The sequence below is a fragment of the Gadus macrocephalus genome, chromosome 14 (genome assembly GCF_031168955.1).
Source record: "Gadus macrocephalus chromosome 14, ASM3116895v1".
Classification (NCBI taxonomy): Eukaryota; Metazoa; Chordata; class Actinopteri; order Gadiformes; family Gadidae; genus Gadus; species Gadus macrocephalus.
The window spans coordinates 2,475,127-2,494,809 of NC_082395.1; the positions used below are offsets into that span (position 1 = coordinate 2,475,127).

At 46.4% G+C, this 19,683-nt stretch overlaps 1 protein-coding gene across 1 annotated transcript in view; it reads left to right on the forward strand.

The window, feature by feature from the left end:
* Window positions 1-2,786, forward strand: part of LOC132471789 (C-Jun-amino-terminal kinase-interacting protein 1-like) — a 17,634-nt gene extending 14,848 nt beyond the window's left edge. The window contains 2 exon segments of the mRNA XM_060071061.1: window positions 306-404; window positions 773-2,786. Coding sequence (XP_059927044.1) covers window positions 306-404; window positions 773-845 — 172 coding nt within the window. The 3' untranslated portion in view covers window positions 846-2,786.
* Window positions 2,787-19,683: the final 16,897 nt, after the last annotated feature.

Genomic DNA, 19,683 nt, shown 5'->3' on the forward strand with positions numbered 1-19,683 from the left:
ATGCGAGAGATGCGGGAAACCCAAGGATAGGGAGTGAGGTCATTAAGGAAGAGGGTGACATCGTGTTTAGATTCAAGCTACTTTTGTGTGTCTTAGGTAGCCTACCACACAATTGTTTTAGGGTTCATAATAACATTCTTAATACAATGTCCTTCTTGTTTTCTATTCTTTTATCACCCACAATGTATTGGGTTATTATCTGCGAGGTGGTCTCAAACAGGGTTCTTCTCTCGTCTATGATTGGCCACCAGGTTGAATAGAGTATCAATTGGAGCGATGTGATTGGACGGTTGTGTTCTCCGCAGGTATTTTGGCTTCATCACCAAGCACCCGGCAGACCAGAGGTTCGCCTGTCACGTGTTTGTCTCGGAGAACTCTACCAAACCCCTGGCTGAGTCAGTAGGGTGAGTCGAGCACAACCCCCCCCCAGAGAACCTCCACCCTATAGCTAGTGCCACCATCAGCTCCTCCACCACCAACACCACCACCACCACCACCATCAGCAGGATCACAAAGTCCACCGCCAGCATCACCAACAAAAACTCTGACCACCACCACTACCTCATCCCCCCCCACGCAAGGATTCTGCTCCACCACCATCACAACCCCCATCCCAAACTCCATCACCAGCATCACTACCACAGACTTCAACCTCCAACACCTCAACCCCCACCTCGAGAATTCTGCTCCGCCTGCATGACTTCCACCACTAGCACCAGCAGCACCACCACCAATAACAACCTCTCTCTCTCTCTGTCTTCTATCTCTGCAGGAAAGCCTTCCAGTTGTACTACAAACAGTTTGTGGAGGTGTCGTGCCCGACAGAGGACATCTATCTAGAGTAGCCGAGCCACGCCTCCCTGTACAGTACACCGTGTGACCCCCATGTCCTAAAATAGACCTTTTGCATGAAGGAACAAAACACTGAAGCAAAAATTGTAAGAGTTTACTTTACCGGAAGACATCTTTGAAAGGGGAACAAGAAGCCAAGAGGAACAAGCGTTGACAACAAGGTCCTTTTAAAAGAAGGAGCAACTATGAAGATATCTGTGTACTTAAATTGGAATCCATAAGGGGGTGGCCATGCTCTACCACACAGATAAAGCACAAACGTTATCGTGCCAGAGTGGTTGCTCTGGTACTGGTTAGCATCCAGCCACAAAGCCCCCATGGGTCACACAAACCCAGGGGAGTTCACAGGGGAGGACTAGTCCAGGGAGACCACTCCAATATCGCAACTTCACATTGTTTCTCTCTGCAGGTCAGTCTGACCTCCAGTTGAAAACCTCTTCCAAAAATGACAAAATGATAGGACCAATCAGTGCTAGGGGAAGGGGCTTCAGTTCATGATGACCAATGAGGGCCTCAGATTGCAAAATAAACATCAAGGCAGGGCAAAAGAGAAGTGTAGCAATCTGAACAGTTTTCTCTGAAATTCACTGAAAAGCGATGTAAACAGATCTGCACTGAAGGACTTTCAGTTGAACAACATATCGCAGGTCCATATTTAGAAAGCAACACCTGTCCAACCAAGTCCAGGACAATATCCATTGTGAAAATATGTGGATGGTCTCACTGGGCTGGTGGGGTCTACCTTTGCTTCTGGGAGGGTGGGCTTAAAAGGGGCTTGTGTTCTTGAGTGTGATATTTTGATGGATAAGCGCGAGTTAAGCGGTGGTGTGATGTTGTTATGCCTCGAGTAACAAGGTTGATGAAGCTTTACGTTGGAAAGAGGAAAAAGCAAAACAAAGGGTCGGTGACGGACTTAAAACCATGGCCACTAACTCCCTGAGCCTGACGCCCAGAGTCCCCGTGGTTGGGGCGTGTCCTGTGGACCCCAGGGGGCGGAGCTCCAGGCTGCGACACACAACATGGGAGCTAGCACGCCGTGAGAGACTAGACTTAATACATGATGCCAACAGGTCGTGGAATAACGCCTTTCTGGCAGCTTCTATCAGTCGTATTACGAAGCTGAGCTAATAGACGTACATAATTTGCTTAGTAACAGTAAAGCCTTCCTTCGTCTGTTCCCTCTCTTTTTTGAGTAATACAGGGAATCTGCGGGGTAAAATCTACTGAAATAACGCTAGTTCTCAGTTTAGTCTATTAGCGGTTAACGCTCTCTGGTGTAAGATTAATGTTGATTTACACAACCCTCCATCACAGTGTAACACCGCCGATAGCGGCGTAGTCAAAGTCAGAACAATTGGTAGTGATGTACTGTCGGCAGTGTCAGACGTTTGAAGATGATAGCAAATTATAGCGAGTTAGCCTGGAGGTGCTAAAGCGAGAGAGGTGATTCCTCTGTCATTGGATTCTTACTATAGTGCCTGTTCATCTTACCATACAAATATCGTGACCTAATGAACATTGTTAAGACTTTTATTACTTTAAATGTTGAACGATGAGAAGATTTGGTTAATTTATTATGAAAGGTGAGGCGTGTGTCAGTGTGGATGAACATTGCGGTACTTTTTTGGTTAAGTATAATCACCAGTCGTAAACTAATCTTTTATTTTCACAAAACGAAAACTTCAGTTGGTGAGTTCATTAAAGATCTCACCATTATCAATTCCCTTTATCAAAAGCAAATCAGGCGAGTGTGGAGGAAAAGTACTGTACAGTATTAACGGGGTGTACAGATATGCCATATATAAATACATAATTTAATAACTGTAATTACAAATATGACAATGTATGGATTCAATATATAGTATGTGGAAGATATCTTATTTTGACATTTTTTAGGTGTGAATTATTCTTTATTTAAAAACTTTAATGCGGAACTCCTTTGTGTCCTGTTATTCATTTGTTGGTGTTAAATGCTCAATCACACAGTCAAAGGCGACAAACAGTTGAACACACATGAAGAGAAAGTTTCATACACCATTTTCTTTGTTCAGGCTTTTATCTTATTTATTTTTTATTTATACTGAAATTGACTGCAAGTCAGCGTATCTTCTCAGATCCTTAAAAGTAATCCTCCTCTAGATGACGCTGTGGTTCATCGAGATGGACGAAGTCATGTTGTAGCCAATCAGCACCGGGCCTCACGCCATAATCTAAAACAAACGCAAACAATGAATCTATCACCCTATATTAACTGTATTCTGGTGAATAATGTGCTATTATGGACTGAGTTTGAATCATAAACCTTACCGGTTGCTACTTAGGCCTACACTAGATGTCTCACCATCGAATAGACCAACAGGCTCTTTGATCAGGCCGGGATCAAACAGTTGTACCATCTCATCGGTCTCCTCCCGGCTGCTTCTGCTACAAGAGGACACAATTTAAAGTAATTATTCGAATTTATTAATTAAGGTCATGTAAAGGCAATGATGATGAACATACAGGATTCAGCGACGGGTGTAAACCTGTACCTGCTCATAAACGGCGCACTAACACCGCCACCGATCGCAATACAGATGATGATCGTGGACAGCTGATTGGTAGTCATTCTGAAATGTCTCGCACTCGGTTCAGAAGATGCAACGTGAATATACCGAAACAGACATTGTTACGCAATAGTAGCATCACAATGCATCTCGGAAGGAAAAAAAAGGAACGCTGAAAAGATAACTACGGACATTAGAACTTATTAGGGACCAGAAACCACGTGATGTATTTGATATTTCATTGTGTAACTTGATACATTCCCTACAAACGTAGGAATGACTGATAATGATGATTCTTCACCAATGGCGGTTTTACAGCAAATAATCAATGTCGTTATTAGGGACCACACATGATATAACACGCACGCACGCACGCACGCACGCACGCACGCACGCACGCAGGCAGGCAGGCAGGCAGGCAGGCAGGCAGGCAGGCAGACAGACAGACAGACAGACAGACAGACAGACAGACAGACAGACAGACAGACAAAAGTTTCAGAAGTTAAATCAAATAACCGTTATAATTTATTTTTTTTACCACAACAATTCCCTCTATAAACCACAAAGATACCCACTTAAATATCCAGTGAGACTTGAACAGCCCCTAGTGGTGAGGTTGCAAATCGCAGCCCACTGATTCTCGCTCACTCAGCCCTCCCTTCCCTCCCCTACGGTGGCGTGTTCTGGCCAGTATTGTGTACGGTGCCAGGACTCAGGAGCATAGATGCCTCGTCCGCGGTGCTGGCCAATGGAGTCGAACGTCACCACTGGCGGCCATCTTACCACAGAAAGCTGCTCACCAATAAAATTGTGTTGGTAGTGATTCATGTACTTTTTAAAGGCACCCAGTGCAACTTTATGTAAACATTCAATGAAAAATAAACATTCAATTTCTAGTCTTTTTTACACGTAGTAAGTTTCAATAACTCCATACCATTACATATCGACATTCAAGGAGCAAAGATGAGACGTCGTTGTGTGGTGAGAACTGATAGAAAATCGTAAACAACAACAATCGCCGGTGGGGAGAAGCCATTTTTCCATTGACTGGAAGCCTGCTTTATTTATTGTAGGTTACAAAAAATAAAGAAAATGGCGGCATTGTTGTTGTTATCGATTTTCTATCAGTTCTCACCACACAACGACGTCTCATCTTTGCTGCTTGAATGTCTGTATGTAATGGTATGGAGTTATTGAAACTTACTACGTGTAAAAAAGACTAGAAATTGAATGTTTATTTTTAAGCCTCGAAAGTTGCACTGGGTGCCTTTAAATAGCCATAACTTGCTCAATTTTCAACCGATTTTCAAACGGTTTGGTTTGTTATAAACGTCAGAGATGTAGGTATGACAATACATACTTAATAATTGTTAGGTTCTAAGAAAAATAGAATAATGTTCTAAAATAGGTTACAAGATTTCCCTTTACAAATATACATCAAGAAAGGCTGCATTTTGAAATCCCCACCCTGTACAGAGATGTATTTATGTAATTATAACCATGTGTTTTCATATGAAATGAACATTAAATAGAACAGATAGGTGCAATAAATACACACATGCACAAGGTGTTCATGTTATTTATGTTAAATCAATATATGGGCTACTAAAACTCAGCAATCTTTTGTGTTGGTAACTTCACTCAAATCTATCTACAGTCAAGTATGCATTTTGATATGCAAAGTCATAATATTGTAATATCCTACAGGTGAAAAGTGATCCCACGGGTTCTCGTTTCGAGAGTTCTCAGATTGACGCATCCGTAGGCTGCACAAAAGTCTGGCATCTTCACTTGTCAGCAATTTCCTGTAGAATTCATAATTTAAGACAAACAAACCCGATTGGAAATCATGTGCAACTTCAGTTTAATCATGTTCAACTTACATTATATTGAAAATAGCAATTCTGCCTCTCCCATCGATGTAAAATGACTGGGTAGCTAGTAGCCTACCCGTGATACACAACTAAGCTGCACGATCAAGTCGTTTTTCGAAGAGAAAAGCTGCAATTTAAACATGTTCAGGCATCCAGAATTATAACCACGTTAATAACGTTTGTAAGAAACCAAACCGTTTGTAAATCCGTCAAGATTTCAGCGAGATAAGAGTATTAGCGTTTGTGCAGATCACTGACTTACGTCCGCTACGACAGATTCCACCAGAAAGCTTTACTGTGGTAAGATGGCGGCCTATGGTGACGTTCTAGACGCCGCCGTACGGCATCTAGTTAATATTTATATCTATGCTCAGGGGTAGCATCCAGCTGCAGTGCCGGAGCCGGGACCTGTGGCTTTGCCGGGCCCCGTGGTGTGGCAAGGGGCCTGGGGCTTGGCAGCTCGGAATTTTTCGACTTTTTTCTGACGTTTTGCGTCACAGTCGACCTTGTTGGGCTAATTTGACAGAAGTGAAAATAACAAGAAGTAGAATAAATGCACCTGAGAGTATTTAGCGTATTTATATCGTATTTGTATTGTATATTAGCGTTGGATTACATTTCTGGAGCAGATATGTGTTGCTATGATTTGTTGTTGTTGTTGTTGTTGTTGTTGTTGTTGTTGTTGTTGTTGTTGTATGATCCTTTTTTGACCACAAGAGGGCAGTGTGTCTATTGGTCCATGGGCCAGCGGGGCTGTTTAGGCATTGAGTCTGTGTCAGAATAAGGCAAATTGGAAGAACATTCCCCATAGGGATTAGACTTTACTGTCTATCAAGATCTAAACAGTTCAAATAGCAATATAGAACTTTGATATCATTTACTAGAAGGCAATAGAACATATCTAGAAACATGTCTTCAATATCATGGCTGCCGTGATGAATTCCAAGCGGTCAATTTTGATAAACATGCAGTCTAGTTCTTCACCACTAGAGGGAACCCTTGTTAGCTTTTAGAAACATTAATGGCTCAGCGTATTGTATATTAGCGTTGGATTACATTTCTGGAGCAGATATGTGTTGCTATGATTTGTTGTTGTTGTTGTTGTTGTTGTTGTTGTTGTTGTTGTTGTTGTTGTATGATCCTTTTTTGACCACAAGAGGGCAGTGTGTCTATTGGTCCATGGGCCAGCGGGGCTGTTTAGGCATTGAGTCTGTGTCAGAATAAGAAGCATTGTGACCATTAGACTGTATTCAATAATCTCAGAGTGGGTAATTCAATGGGGAAAGTTGGAATGGTTCCCTGTGCCACAAGCCAAAGGACCAATTCCTTATATTGTTATTTTTTATGCTTAATGGTTATTTCCCCCTACTCCCCACTTCTGTTAAAGTACATTTTAGAAACAGGTCGATATTTTCTCTCAATCCATATCCCAGCCTAGTCCAGGTCCTCCTGAGAGCATTATGAACCTCTACTCTACTTTTTTCTCTCTCTGCTGTTAATAATGATTTTCATCTTTGATTTAAAATAAAGTTGAATTGTATTAGAGCAAAGTTTCTGAGGCTGAGAGGAAAGTTCATCTTATCCTTCTTTCTCTGTGTTCTTTCTCTGAGTAGTATATGGTCTGTCTGTATGTCTGTCTTTCTCTTTCTATTTTTCTTCATATCGATCTTGCCACTGTAGGCCTATATATGGTATTAATGATATGATATGATGTTATGATATGATATGATGTTATGATATGAGTGTCATCAGAAACCTGAGTACCTATAGTTTAGAAACAGGAACGCCTTGTAGACCTAAGATGTACTGCAAAACAAATTTAAAATAATTGGTGAATTATGACTGGATGAATAATACATCCATACAGGCTGAAAGATATGGTGTGGGAAGTTAATGCAACCACCTATCTACGGCTGTAGAGATTCCGGGCTTTATTAAAACAATCACACACCGAAAAAGGAAGAGTGAAAATTCTCACAGTCATGGTTAAAGCAACAATCCCATTTTAACTTTAATATGAGGAAGAGTACATCGATATGTGAAGAAAATGAAACTTCAATTGCTAACTATATCATCTAATTTCTTCTCTGTGGTGCCTGAGACTAGAGAGAAGCGATTGATTAAACTCGAGATTAACCTTTTGAAGACATAACGATGCTGTCAGATGATCAGTAGAAATGGGAAAGCTATCTAAACGACGAGCTGTCTGCGTGTATACTCATGCAGCATGTAGAAAGATTTCAGTAGCCGCCAAGCCTCTGTAACGCTCTGCTACCTCGAGGGAATTTCTTTAAAAGCAAGCTGCAGTCTTGATCCCCCTAAGCTAAAATAAGGCTCCCTTCATGTCAGATTTATTTGATTTGTTCAAAGAGCGAGCGAGATTGATTACCAACTGATTCTGATGACGGTGTGCATCTGAGGACATCAATGGTGTGATCGTGGATGAAGCTTTTCATCCACAAGTTCCCCTTCACTAGATGACAGTTTGAGGTCATACCTCCAAAATAGCATTTCTGAAAAAAGCTGCTTCTATTATGTTTGTACCGTCTATGTGTGTGTGTGTGTGTGTGCGTGTGTCTGTGTGTGTGTTTGTGTGTGTGTGTGTGTGTGTGTTTGGGTGAGTGTGGGTGGGTGGGTATGGGTATGTGAGTTTGTCTGTATGCGTGTGCGCGCATGTATGCTTGTGCGTGTCATGCGTGTGTGCGTGTGTGTGTGTGTGTGTGTGCGCGTGTGACGAACTCGAGAGCAGAAAATATTCATCAACATATCAACACAGTGTAAAAGGAGTGCTGTTTCAAATTAAAAGCGCATGCCATTCTTTCATCGCAGGCCTTGTGGAATCCGAGATGGAAACTTCAGCTGTTCTGAAACAGCGTTCTGAATCTCAAAAGACACGACTTTGGCCCTGAGGGTGAGCCCTTCAGGCAGGTGTGTGGGGCTGGAGGACACCAGCCCTCCCTTGGGGTTGAAATTCCCTGTAAGGTCGATTTATACGGAAAATCCTACAGCATTAGCCACAGAGCCATTGGACAGGCTACAGTGTAAATATAATAAAACGGTTGAACTGCTGGACTGCTGATGCATATTGTGGGAAGGATTATATACCGAAAGCAACTGACACAGCGTCCTAATAAATAGCACAACGTCCGACTCTCCAGGCTACTCTCGAACCTTGGCAAGAGCTAGGTCGAGCTTGGTATAGATCATTTACCACCATTTGGCAAATTGGAAGAACATTCCCCATAGGGATTAGACTTTACTGTCTATCAAGATCTAAACAGTTCAAATAGCAATATAGAACTTTGATATCATTTACTAGAAGGCAATAGAACATATCTAGAAACATGTCTTCAATATCATGTCTGCCGTGATGAATTCCAAGCGGTCAATTTCGATAAACATGCAGTCTAGTTCTTTACCACTAGAGGGAACCCTTGTTAGCTTTTAGAAACATTAATGGCTCAGTACTCCAGAAACAGTCCAAAATGTTTACAATCTCACCATTAAACAAACAATTAAAATGTAATCATTGTTCCATTATTCCACTAGAAAGCACTTCAAGAAACCCTTTGAAAAGTGAAAACACGAGCAACATGTATGACGTCAATGGTGCTATTGTGATTTTTAATAACTATAATCCTTCAGCAAGGAGCAGTTATAACAGTCTGTCAGCTATTGTTGTGTCCATGGCCCTCTTTCTCCCAGAGTGCGGGGATGCTGTCCAAACACAATGGTTTCAAAGAAAGCCGGCCAGAGGGAACTTAATACCGTTCAAAAGCCCATTCCTGTGGTGCAGCTCGCGCTTTATTAATGCAAGGAGGAGGTCTTCATCCACTGTCCTCCTGTCGTCCTCTTTGATGTGAACACACACGCACGCACGCACTCTTGTACACTCACACCCACACACTCACAAGAAAACACACTCATGCATACACACAAACACACACACCCACGCAAACACACAAGTGCGCACGCACACACACACACAGGGAGAAACGCTGAAGCTTTGTAAACATTCTCCTAAGCAGATATAGTATTGTAAATAGTATATAAATGCACCAGTGGTGCTTTGCATTTCTGTGTGTGTGTGTGTGTGTGTGTGTGTGTGTGTGTGTGTGTGTGTGTGTGTGTGTGTGTGTGTGTGTGTGTGTGTGTGTGTGTGTGTGTGTGTGTGTGTGTGTTGTTGTGTGTGTGCGTGTGTGCTTCAACTATGTAACATCACACTCTGAACGGCCACCACTGCATCTCAACATTTTCTCTTCCATATGAGTCTCCATGACGACCCAGCCCTGATGGCAGGGCCGGGCCAGAGAGACCAGGAATCAAACCACCGAATAGACACCAAGGACACGGAGGCAGGGCCCCCAGAGAGAGAGGGCCCCCAGAGAGAGAGGGCCACCAGAGAGAGAGGGCCCCCAGAGAGGGAGGCCCCCCAGAGAGAGAGGGCCCCCAGAGAGAGAGGGCCCCCAGAGAGGGAGGGCCCCCAGAGAGAGAGGGCCCCCAGAGAGAGAGGGCCACCAGAGAGGGAGGGTCCCCAGAGAGAGAGGGCCACCAGAGAGAGAGGGCCCCCAGAGAGGGAGGGCCCCCAGAGAGAGAGGGCCCCCAGAGAGAGAGGGCCACCAGAGAGAGAGGGTCCCCAGAGAGAGAGGGCCACCAGAGAGAGAGGGTGCCCAGAGAGAGAGAGCCACCAGAGAGAGAGGGCCCCCAGAGAGAGAGGCCCCCAGAGAGAGAGGGCCACCAGAGAGAGAGGGCCCCCAGAGAGGGAGGGCCCCCAGAGAGAGAGGGCCCCCAGAGAGAGAGAGGGCCACCAGAGAGAGAGGGTCCCCAGAGAGAGAGAGGGCCACCAGAGAGAGAGAGCCCCCAGAGAGAGAGGCCCCCAGAGAGAGAGGCCCCCAGAGAGAGAGGCCCCCAGAGAGAGAGGGCCCCCAGAGAGAGAGCCACCAGAGGGCCCCCAGAGAGAGAGAGCCACCAGAGAGAGAGGGCCCCCAGAGAGAGAGAGCCACCAGAGAGAGAGGGTGCCCAGAGAGAGAGGGCCCCCAGAGAGAGAGAGCCACCAGAGAGAGAGAGGGCCCCCAGAGAGAGAGAGCCACCAGAGAGAGAGGGTCCCCAGAGAGAGAGGGCCACCAGAGAGAGAGAGCCACCAGAGAGAGAGGGCCCCCAGAGAGAGAGGGCCCCCAGAGAGAGAGAGCCACCAGAGAGAGAGGGCCCCAGAGAGAGAGGCCCCCAGAGAGAGAGAGCCACCAGAGAGAGAGAGCCCCCAGAGAGAGAGAGCCACCAGAGAGAGAGGGCCCCCAGAGAGAGAGGGCCCCCAGAGAGAGAGGGCCCCCAGAGAGAGAGAGCCACCAGAGAGAGAGGGCCCCCAGAGAGAGAGGCCCCCAGAGAGAGAGAGCCACCAGAGAGAGAGAGCCCCCAGAGAGAGAGAGCCACCAGAGAGAGAGGGCCCCCAGAGAGAGAGAGCCACCAGAGAGAGAGGGCCCCAGAGAGAGAGGCCCCCAGAGAGAGAGAGCCACCAGAGAGAGAGGGCCCCCAGAGGGCCACCAGAGAGAGAGGGCGCCCAGAGAGAGAGGGCCACCAGAGAGAGAGGGCCCCCAGAGAGAGAGGGCCCCCAGAGAGAGAGGGCCACCAGAGAGAGAGAGCCACCAGAGAGAGAGGGCCACCAGAGAGAGAGGGCCACCAGAGAGAGAGGGCCCCCAGAGAGAGAGGGCCACCAGAGAGAGAGGGCGCCCAGAGAGAGAGGGTCCCCAGAGAGAGAGGGCCACCAGAGAGAGAGGGCCACCAGAGAGAGAGGGCCCCCAGAGAGAGAGGGCCCCCAGAGAGAGAGAGCCACCAGAGAGAGAGGGCCACCAGAGGGCCACCAGAGAGAGAGAGCCACCAGAGAGAGAGAGCCACCAGAGAGAGAGGGCCACCAGAGGGCCACCAGAGAGAGAGAGCCACCAGAGAGAGAGGGCCCCCAGAGAGAGAGAGCCACCAGAGAGAGAGGGCCCCCAGAGAGAGAGAGCCACCAGAGAGAGAGAGCCACCAGAGAGAGAGGGGGGGGGCCAGGGGGGGCGGGGCAGGGAGGAGGACGGAGTAGGTGTCGGCGTAGCTCAGGAGGTAGAGCAGTTGTCTTGTAACTGGAAGGTTGCTAGTTCGATCCCAAGAGTGTTGAGGTGTCCCTGAGCGAGACACTTAACCCTAACTGCTCCCGACGAGCTGGCTGTCGCCTGGCATGGTTGACTCTGCCGTCGCTGTGCGAATCTGTGTATTAACCGATGTAAGTCGCTTTGGATAAAAGCGTCTGCTAAATGCCCTGATTGTAGTTGTATGACGGGGAGCTGTGAAGGACGTGCCTGGCTCCTCACACCCAGAGGGATCGGCCATGCCGTCCGTCTCACACATTCTTACCTGTCACTTCCCACAATGCCCCATTGTGTTAGCGTGGATCTGACTCGCATCCTTGCTGCAAGCTAGCGAACTTATACATTATCAAGTTGTGTGCGCCCGCGTGCGTGCGCGCGCGTTCGTGCACGTGTGTGTGTGTGTGTGTGTGTGCGTGTCTTTGTGTGTGTGTAATCACACCTGAACAATGGAGCTCACACACTCTCTTTCACATAAACATGCTCACACAGAAAAACACAAGGGGCACACTCACACATCCACACACCCACACTCCCACACACACACACACGTGCGTAAACGCACACACAGGAGAAGACATTTGGCCTTGAGCCATCTCCATTGTGTGGAGTTATGGGATGTCAGTTTTATCACTGCTTGTAACTGATTCTTTACTGTACTGCGAGGGGTTGTAAACTTCAAAAGCCATGATGAGAGGAAGAGGGAGGGAGGGAGAGGGGAGGGAGAGGGGAGGGCGGGGGGAGGGCGGTGTTGCTTTACTGTTATGCGATGCCACCTGCGGTCAGAAAGGGACACAGAAACCGTACTTCATCTGGTGAATGTGTGCGTCTGCGTACATTTGTATGTGTGTGTGCCTGGGTGTGTCTGGGTGTGTGTGCGTGTCTGTACATGTGCGTGCGTGTGTGTGCACATCTACATGTACGTGTGTGTGTGTGTACCTTGTGTGCGTGTAGGGGTGTGTATGTGTGCATATGCATGTGCACGCGTGGGGTGTGCGCGTGTGCGTGAGCAGCCCTGCGGACGGCGTGGCGGTGCTCCTGACACGATGTGGCTCACCACACTTGTCTTCACACCTGTCAGGGCTGACAGGGGCCACAGCCTCTGCATTCCTTGACCTCAAAGGCGTGGCCCGGCGCGAGCCGCAAGGCGCTCGTTATCCTGCGCCGTCGTGGCGCCCGACCCGCCGGAACAATACCGCGCTGTTCCGCTACAACCTCGGGGTCTGTTTAACCGAGGTGGATTACTGATGAAGAGGTGTAGAACTGCTACGGGTATGCCGGTGTGTGTGTTCACCGGCTCCCGGATGGGCCAAAAGCGAAAAAAGAATTTCCCCCAAAAAGGGACGATAAAGGATAGCTTAGCTAACTTAGCTAACTTAACAAGCTTAGATGGGTTAAAAACGGTAATGGCTGGGTGAGCAGCAGGGGGGAAATGACTCAAAAGCACAGCTCAGGAGGCAAAAGTCTGGGTCGTAAGAACGGTCTTTACGAGCGGATAGGTCGGTGCACAGGCAATCAGTTGACGATCAGGGTTAGGGTTAGGTCCGGCAGGTCGAAGACCGAAGCGAAGTCGGGAGTAAACGGGCAGGAATCAGGAATCAGGAACTATGGATATCACTCGGAAAAGGCGGGGACGCTTGAAACTAACAACAAAGATGAACTGGCACAGGGACAGGTGAAAACAATTAAGATGAGTGAGAACATCAGGGAAACATAAGGATAGGGAGCGAGAAACAATCAACGAAGGGGGCGAGATGTGACAAAAATGAGGTTGACTGGCAAGGTCGTTAAGGAGGTTGAACTTGAATTCGGTAAGGCCCATGGAAACATACTAGTTATGTTTTCTTCGTCGAGTTTTCACTAATAAATATTGTTTTGCCTTTGAAATGATATCTCTGCAGCACGCAGCGCGGCAGATGATGTGGGCCAGTGGCTGTAGCTCTTTGGAAAGCACGCCCACGGAACGCTGTTGTTTGGAGTCTATTTTTAAATTTGCATGACTAATTGACTCCCTGCTTGCGTTTGACACCTACACACATGCCAGTCTAAGTCGAGTCTCTATTTTTAAAGTGCCACAATGCGCCATACTACATCGATACATACAACAAGCTTAGCATTCTCTCTCTCTCTCGGTTTGCCGTGCAATGTCCACCTGGCCCAACAGGGGGCGTACATGTGCCGGTACAGGCCCCGAGAACTACAAGGATCCGAGCGCTTAACAATGGGTGCTTGTTGTATTTTTTCATTCTTTCTCGCAGTTTTCCGAAAATGACCTTTAGTTAAAGCAGAGCAACAAAGCCATAAACAGAACATACTCTGATCATGTTTGCTTCTTTCCCCTCAACAACTATATGAATGAGGAGGTGTGTGTGTGTGTGTGTGTGTGTGTGTGTGTGTGTGTGTGTGTGTGTGTGTGTGTGTGTGTGTGTGTGTGTGTGTGTGTGTGTGTGTGTGTGTGTGTGTGTGTAAGGTAACCCTAGGGGGCCAGGCGGTGGGAGGTGGGAGTTCTCCCCAAGGGACAAGAGGGAAGAAAATCCCCCAAATTTCCCTCTTTGAATGGGATAGATTTTTATCGTCCAGAGGGGTTTACTATCCTCTGACACGTGAGTGACAGGCAGTTGGTGTTTGAGGGGGAGAGAAAGAGAGGGGGAGCGAGAGACAGAGAAGAAAGAAAGAAAGAAAGAAAGAAAGAAAGAAAGAAAGAAAGAAAGAAAGAAAGAAAGAAAGAAAGAAAGAACGAAAGACAGAGAAGAAAGAAAGAAAGAAAGAAAGAAAGAAAGAAAGAAAGAAAGAAAGAAAGAAAGAAAGAAAGAAAGAAAGAAAGAAAGGAGTGAAGGGCTGAGAAGGGAGAGGTATGCGGTGTTGTTTGCACGAGGCATGCTCCTTCTTGCCCTCTTCTTCTGTATTCATTATTAACAATTATCCTGATTCAGTGTACTCCTCTTCTTTATTCTCCTATCTCCTCCCCTCCTCGTTTCTCCTTTCAACCCCTTCTTCCCTTTCACCTCCTTTTCCCTCCCTCTGCGCTGTCTCCAGCGGTGCCAAGCGTCTCCTCACATGGATGCGCACAAATGGATGATAAGTGTGTTGTAAATGGATCACAGATGTGTGTTTCCTGTTCACTTTAACTGTGTGTTTTTTTCCACCGAATATTTACGTATCACATTTCCGTTGACTTACGTTGTTTTCGATAGAGATCGATGTTGAGCTGCAGGCAATCCAACACGACAACACAGCGTTTGTAAAGGAGGTTCACAACTCAAGCTATTTGTGTGTAACAGTGTTTGTGTGTGTGTGGGGGTGTTTGTGTGTGTGTGGCGGTCTATGTGTGTGTGTTTGTGGGCGTGTGTGTGTGTGTGTATTTGTGTGTGTATGAGCATGGCAGTGTATATGCATGTGTGTGTGTGTGTGTGGCAGTCTATGTGTGTATGTGTGTATTTGTGTGTGTGTGCATGGCGGTGTGTGTGTGTGTGTGTGTGTCTGTGGCGGTGGGTGTATGAGGAAACAGACCACATTAATAATAACCACGCTTATGTAAAGCCTGTATTTATAGTCAGCCGGGCTTTGGAGGGCCGCTGTCGGAAAGTTCACAAACCGCCCTTCCAGAGCACACGTACACACTTACACACTCACACTCTTACACACTTTACACATCTACACACTTACACACTTTACACACTTACGCACTTAAACATTCCCTCACAAACTGGCCACAGCTATAAATATATATATATATATATATATATATATATATTAGAGCTGTTAGTTAAACGCGTTATTAACGGCGTTAACGCAAACCAAATTTAACGGCGTTAAAAAAATTATCGCGCGATTAACGCAATTATTATTATTATTTATTTTTTTTTGGCTCAAAACAAAGAAGCAGTAGCCTGACTGCTATGTTCAAATGACATTTGTTCAAAGCAGTCGTTTAATTGCACTATAGGCTATTTTTTTGTATCGTCCTGTTTTGATCAGTATATGCCAATGTTGTTATCAATAGAAAATCATTTGCACAAGGCAAGCCGATACACTTCACCATGTTGATAAGAGAATTAAAATGAGAAGAATTATGGGACAAAAAATCAAGGGATATTTAGCATAGAAAAATTATTTCAGATTAATCGCGATTAATCGTGAGTTAACTATGACATTAATGCGATTAATCACGATTAAATATTTTAATCGCTTGACAGCTCTAATATATATATATAAATGTACAAATATCTATCTATATATAATTAACTTTTTTATATTTTCTAAATAAAATTTTATTAAAAAAATATATACTGTATATAAGCATATAGGTACATAAGTGGCTCTATGGAACATAAAAACAGTAAAATACTTTGAAATGTCTCAGAGTCTTGACATGACCAAATCAATTCAGCACCCACCACAGATCTGATCTCCATTTTGGATTACGGGTGTTACGAGAGAGAGAGAGAGAGAGAGAGAGAGAGAGAGAGAGAGAGAGAGAGAGAGAGAGAGAGAGAGAGAGAGAGAGAGAGAGAGAGAGCTGTCTGATCTTTTCGACACGAAAACCAAAATATCTTGCCTCGATCTAACATTCCCTGTATCACATTTTGGAAACCACGGCAAAATCAGTGTCTTCGGGAAGGTGGGGGGGGGAGGTCGCCACGTGTGTGTACACAACATCACATCCCCGTCGGAAAACCCCCAAAACAAAGTGAAACGACCAGACAAAGAGTTTATTGAGGCTGAAGGAACCGGCCCTGTTATCTCGACCGCCCCCCTGTATCGTCAATCACGTCATCTGTCTGCTGCGTCGACTCCTGCACAGCGAGAGCACAGCCCACCGTAACTATCCATCTCATTCCGCTCCACTGTGTCTCCGCACAAATCCTGTAGTCTGACGCAAAGGCTCGCTCAGTTTCCTTTCCTTCCTCCTGGAGGCGTCTGCCTCGGCTGCGGTGCTCATTGCTTCTCCATCCTGAAAGTTGAGTTCAGGAGAACGGATAAAACATCGTATCAGCACATCTTTTTCTTGGGGCCGCAGATCTTGTGTGTGCTATTCAACCGGATGAAATCCTACACCCTGCCACACCCCAGGAGGACCCCGTGTTGGGGCAGAGCAGGAACCAGCAGCTAAAGATAGTGGATTATTTAGTGTATGGATGAAGGGAGAGGTGGATTTTGTCATTCATTATCAATGACCGTTGAGAATTTACATTTACATTGAGGGCATTTAGCAGTCGCTATTATCCAAAGCGACTTACAAAAAGTCAATATGTCTGAAGGAAGAGAAACAATATATGGCTGTCTGTACACTATGCAGCACCGTATACAACAACGATAGCTAGGATAAGGTGCTACACAATGCTAAGTACTATTTGTATGTGCAAGGACGTGCAACATACAATAAGTGTGTACATTGAGTGCCAGGACGTACAACATACAAGAAGTGTGTACATTGCGTGCCAAGGGGGCCAGGCTTGGAGATTTGTCTTCTCCTCCATTCCTGCTGATGAGAAGAGCCAGTTGACTTCTTTATGTGGGCTTCTATGGCAATTCTTCGCCTAGAGCTGTTAGAGTAGTCTGTGAGTGTGTGTGTGTGTGTGTGTGTGTGTGTTGGGTGGGGTGGGGGGTGCAGCTGGTGCTGGACGGTGCAGGGGTGGGGCACCATGGGTGGTCGTCCTTAATTGGCCTGCTGCTTCCTGCTGATGGAGGACGACCGCGGTGTGTGTGTGTGTCTGTGTGTGCGCTCGCAGGCCTGTCCTGCAGTCAGAACTACCAGCGGTAAAGCAAATCAAGGAATACAGAGATAGACGCACACAGCAACTGAGAGGCTCGCGGTGACAATCTGTGATTCTGCCTCTTCAAGCGCGTGTCTGTGAGCCTGTGCACGTGTGTGTGTGTGTGTGTGTGTCTGTGTGTGTGTGTGTGTGTGTGTGAAGTTTGTGCGCGTGTGTGTGTCTTTAATTGGTTCACGTCCCTGTTCCAGACAATTACCGCTGCAATATAAGTAGAATCTAGCACACCCCACTTTCTGTCTCTCTGTATTTGTTGATGATCTGATTATGTGCGTACACTGTGCTCACATCCCTTCCTCTCTCTCACTTATCTCTGGAATTGACGCAAGCAGGACTTTGATGAAGATAACGATAAAAGGTGTTAAAAGTGTGATAGTAAACAGCTTCTGCTTCAAAGAAACGCAACTGCCCTCAACACCGCCTGAACCGGAGTAAAAACGCATTAAGGTTTCAACAAACAACACATTGTTTAAATAAAGAAAAGGTTTACAGCTGGGGTGTCGGACAGGGCCAGGTGTTTTATTACGCTGGTGCGCAGTGTTTACACTTAACTGAACAATGTGTGTTTTCTTTCGAGAGAGCGCCGGTTATTGACTGGATGGCAATTATATGGCAAGGGAAGAAATTATAGGCCTGAGAGAAACTGTGATGCAGCTTATTAAATCAAAATATAGCCACCCACAGACTAAACTGGTTAATGGCAGTGTCAGCTTCCATAGCCCACTCCACGTCTACAAGCTTAAAATTGTGTTGTCCAAACGCTACCGCCAGTCCAAGAGATTATGAAAAGAGGATTTGATTATGATTCGGAGAACCATTGATTCATCCACCACATCTCGCAGCGGGGGATGGAGAAGGTTTGCGTGCCAAGAATTCTGTGAGGAGCTCAAATCCCGGGCCGCGTTCAGTCACATATTTTAGCGAGGAGGTCACATGGACTGTAAACCAACCATACATCAATGAGTGTCACTTCAGAGTTTCTCAACTCCTTTATGTTTTCATCCACTTCAACGCCGACCGTCGTATGTTTTCCCTCAGCTGCAGTTGATTCGACGCGCTGTCTCTTCTGGGATTTTTCCTCTAAATCGTAAATGTGTCTTTCAATGCACGTCGGAGATCTTCATTGCACTGCATCAGATGAATAAGTTATGTTTTGTTTCGTAACCCAATGCAGCATACCGTCTGAAAGTTAGGCGTCTGTGTGTGCCCCAGCCAGACGCCTTTCCACACATATTTCATGTTTCTTCGGCTCAGGGTCGAGCAACTACTGAAACAACAAAAGACACTTGAAAAACACTGCTGTACACGGACACATTGTTTTCTGTGTCTGGGCGTGAAGGGGGCGACCGCGAGGAGCCTGCTCTGTGGTTATGATTATGGGTTGTTCAACAAAGCCATGCCTGGTTTCCAGAAGATTCCCGGCTAAAATGGACAGATTGCAGATAAGATGGTACATGCTCCGGCAAACAGAGTGAAACTTCTCTCCAGGTGAACTCCAAGGACAAAGGCACCAGAGGAAAACAAATTGACAAAGCAGGTTTGATGCCTGCTGTGCATATATAAAAGATCCCTACGCACACACACACACCCACACAAAGATACCCATGTGATCGCACACACGCACACACACACACCCACACACAAACATACCCATGGCACCGCGCACCCACACACGCACACACACACACACACACACACACACACACACACACACACACACACACACACACACACACACACACAGCACAGGGGCTCCTCCTCACAGCAGGTGGTCTGGTCCAGCAGTGGCTGTTTCCTCCCACGGTGGTGCACCTGCAAGTCTGCCCCTCACCCCCCCCCGCCCCCCCCTACCCCAGCCCGGAGACAAGGTCTCAGCAAAGGCAAAGTCTATTGTGTTGACAGCCCTCCCTAACTCCTTCTCCTTCTGTTTTCCCCTCTTTACCATTTTCCCTTCTTTCCTTCTTTGTTTCTTTCCTTGTTTCTTTCTTTTCTTTCTTTCTTTCTTTCTTTCTTTTTCTTTCTTTCTTTCTTTCTTTCTTTCTTTCTTTCTTTCTTTCTTTCTTTGTCTTTCTTTCTTTTTCATGTTCTACACAAACAAACAAATATACTGCAGAAACTTTTGCGATCTGAATAGCGTGCGTGTGTGTTTGTGTGTGTATCCGGTGGTGTCTTTGTATGTGTGTGTGCGCTTGTGTTTGTTTGTGTGTGTGCCAGTTTGTGTGTCAGTGATTGCGTGAGTGTGTGTGGGTGGGTGTGTGTGTGCGTGCGCGTTTGTGTGTGTGTGTGTGTGTGTGTGTGTGTGTGTGTTGTGCGGTAATGATCAACATTTCGGGGTGAGATCGTACCTTTTCATGCGGGACCAATCCAACTAGCTGTAATCAGAGCTGAACTTTCGAGCGCAGCCCGTTAAAGTGTGACTAACAACGGCTCAGCCCAGCGGAGAACTCCCCGGCTCACTGCAAGCCCGCGAGCAATCAGACACGCGGCCTGTTTGCTGGCCTCAGCCCTTTGCATCCATCTT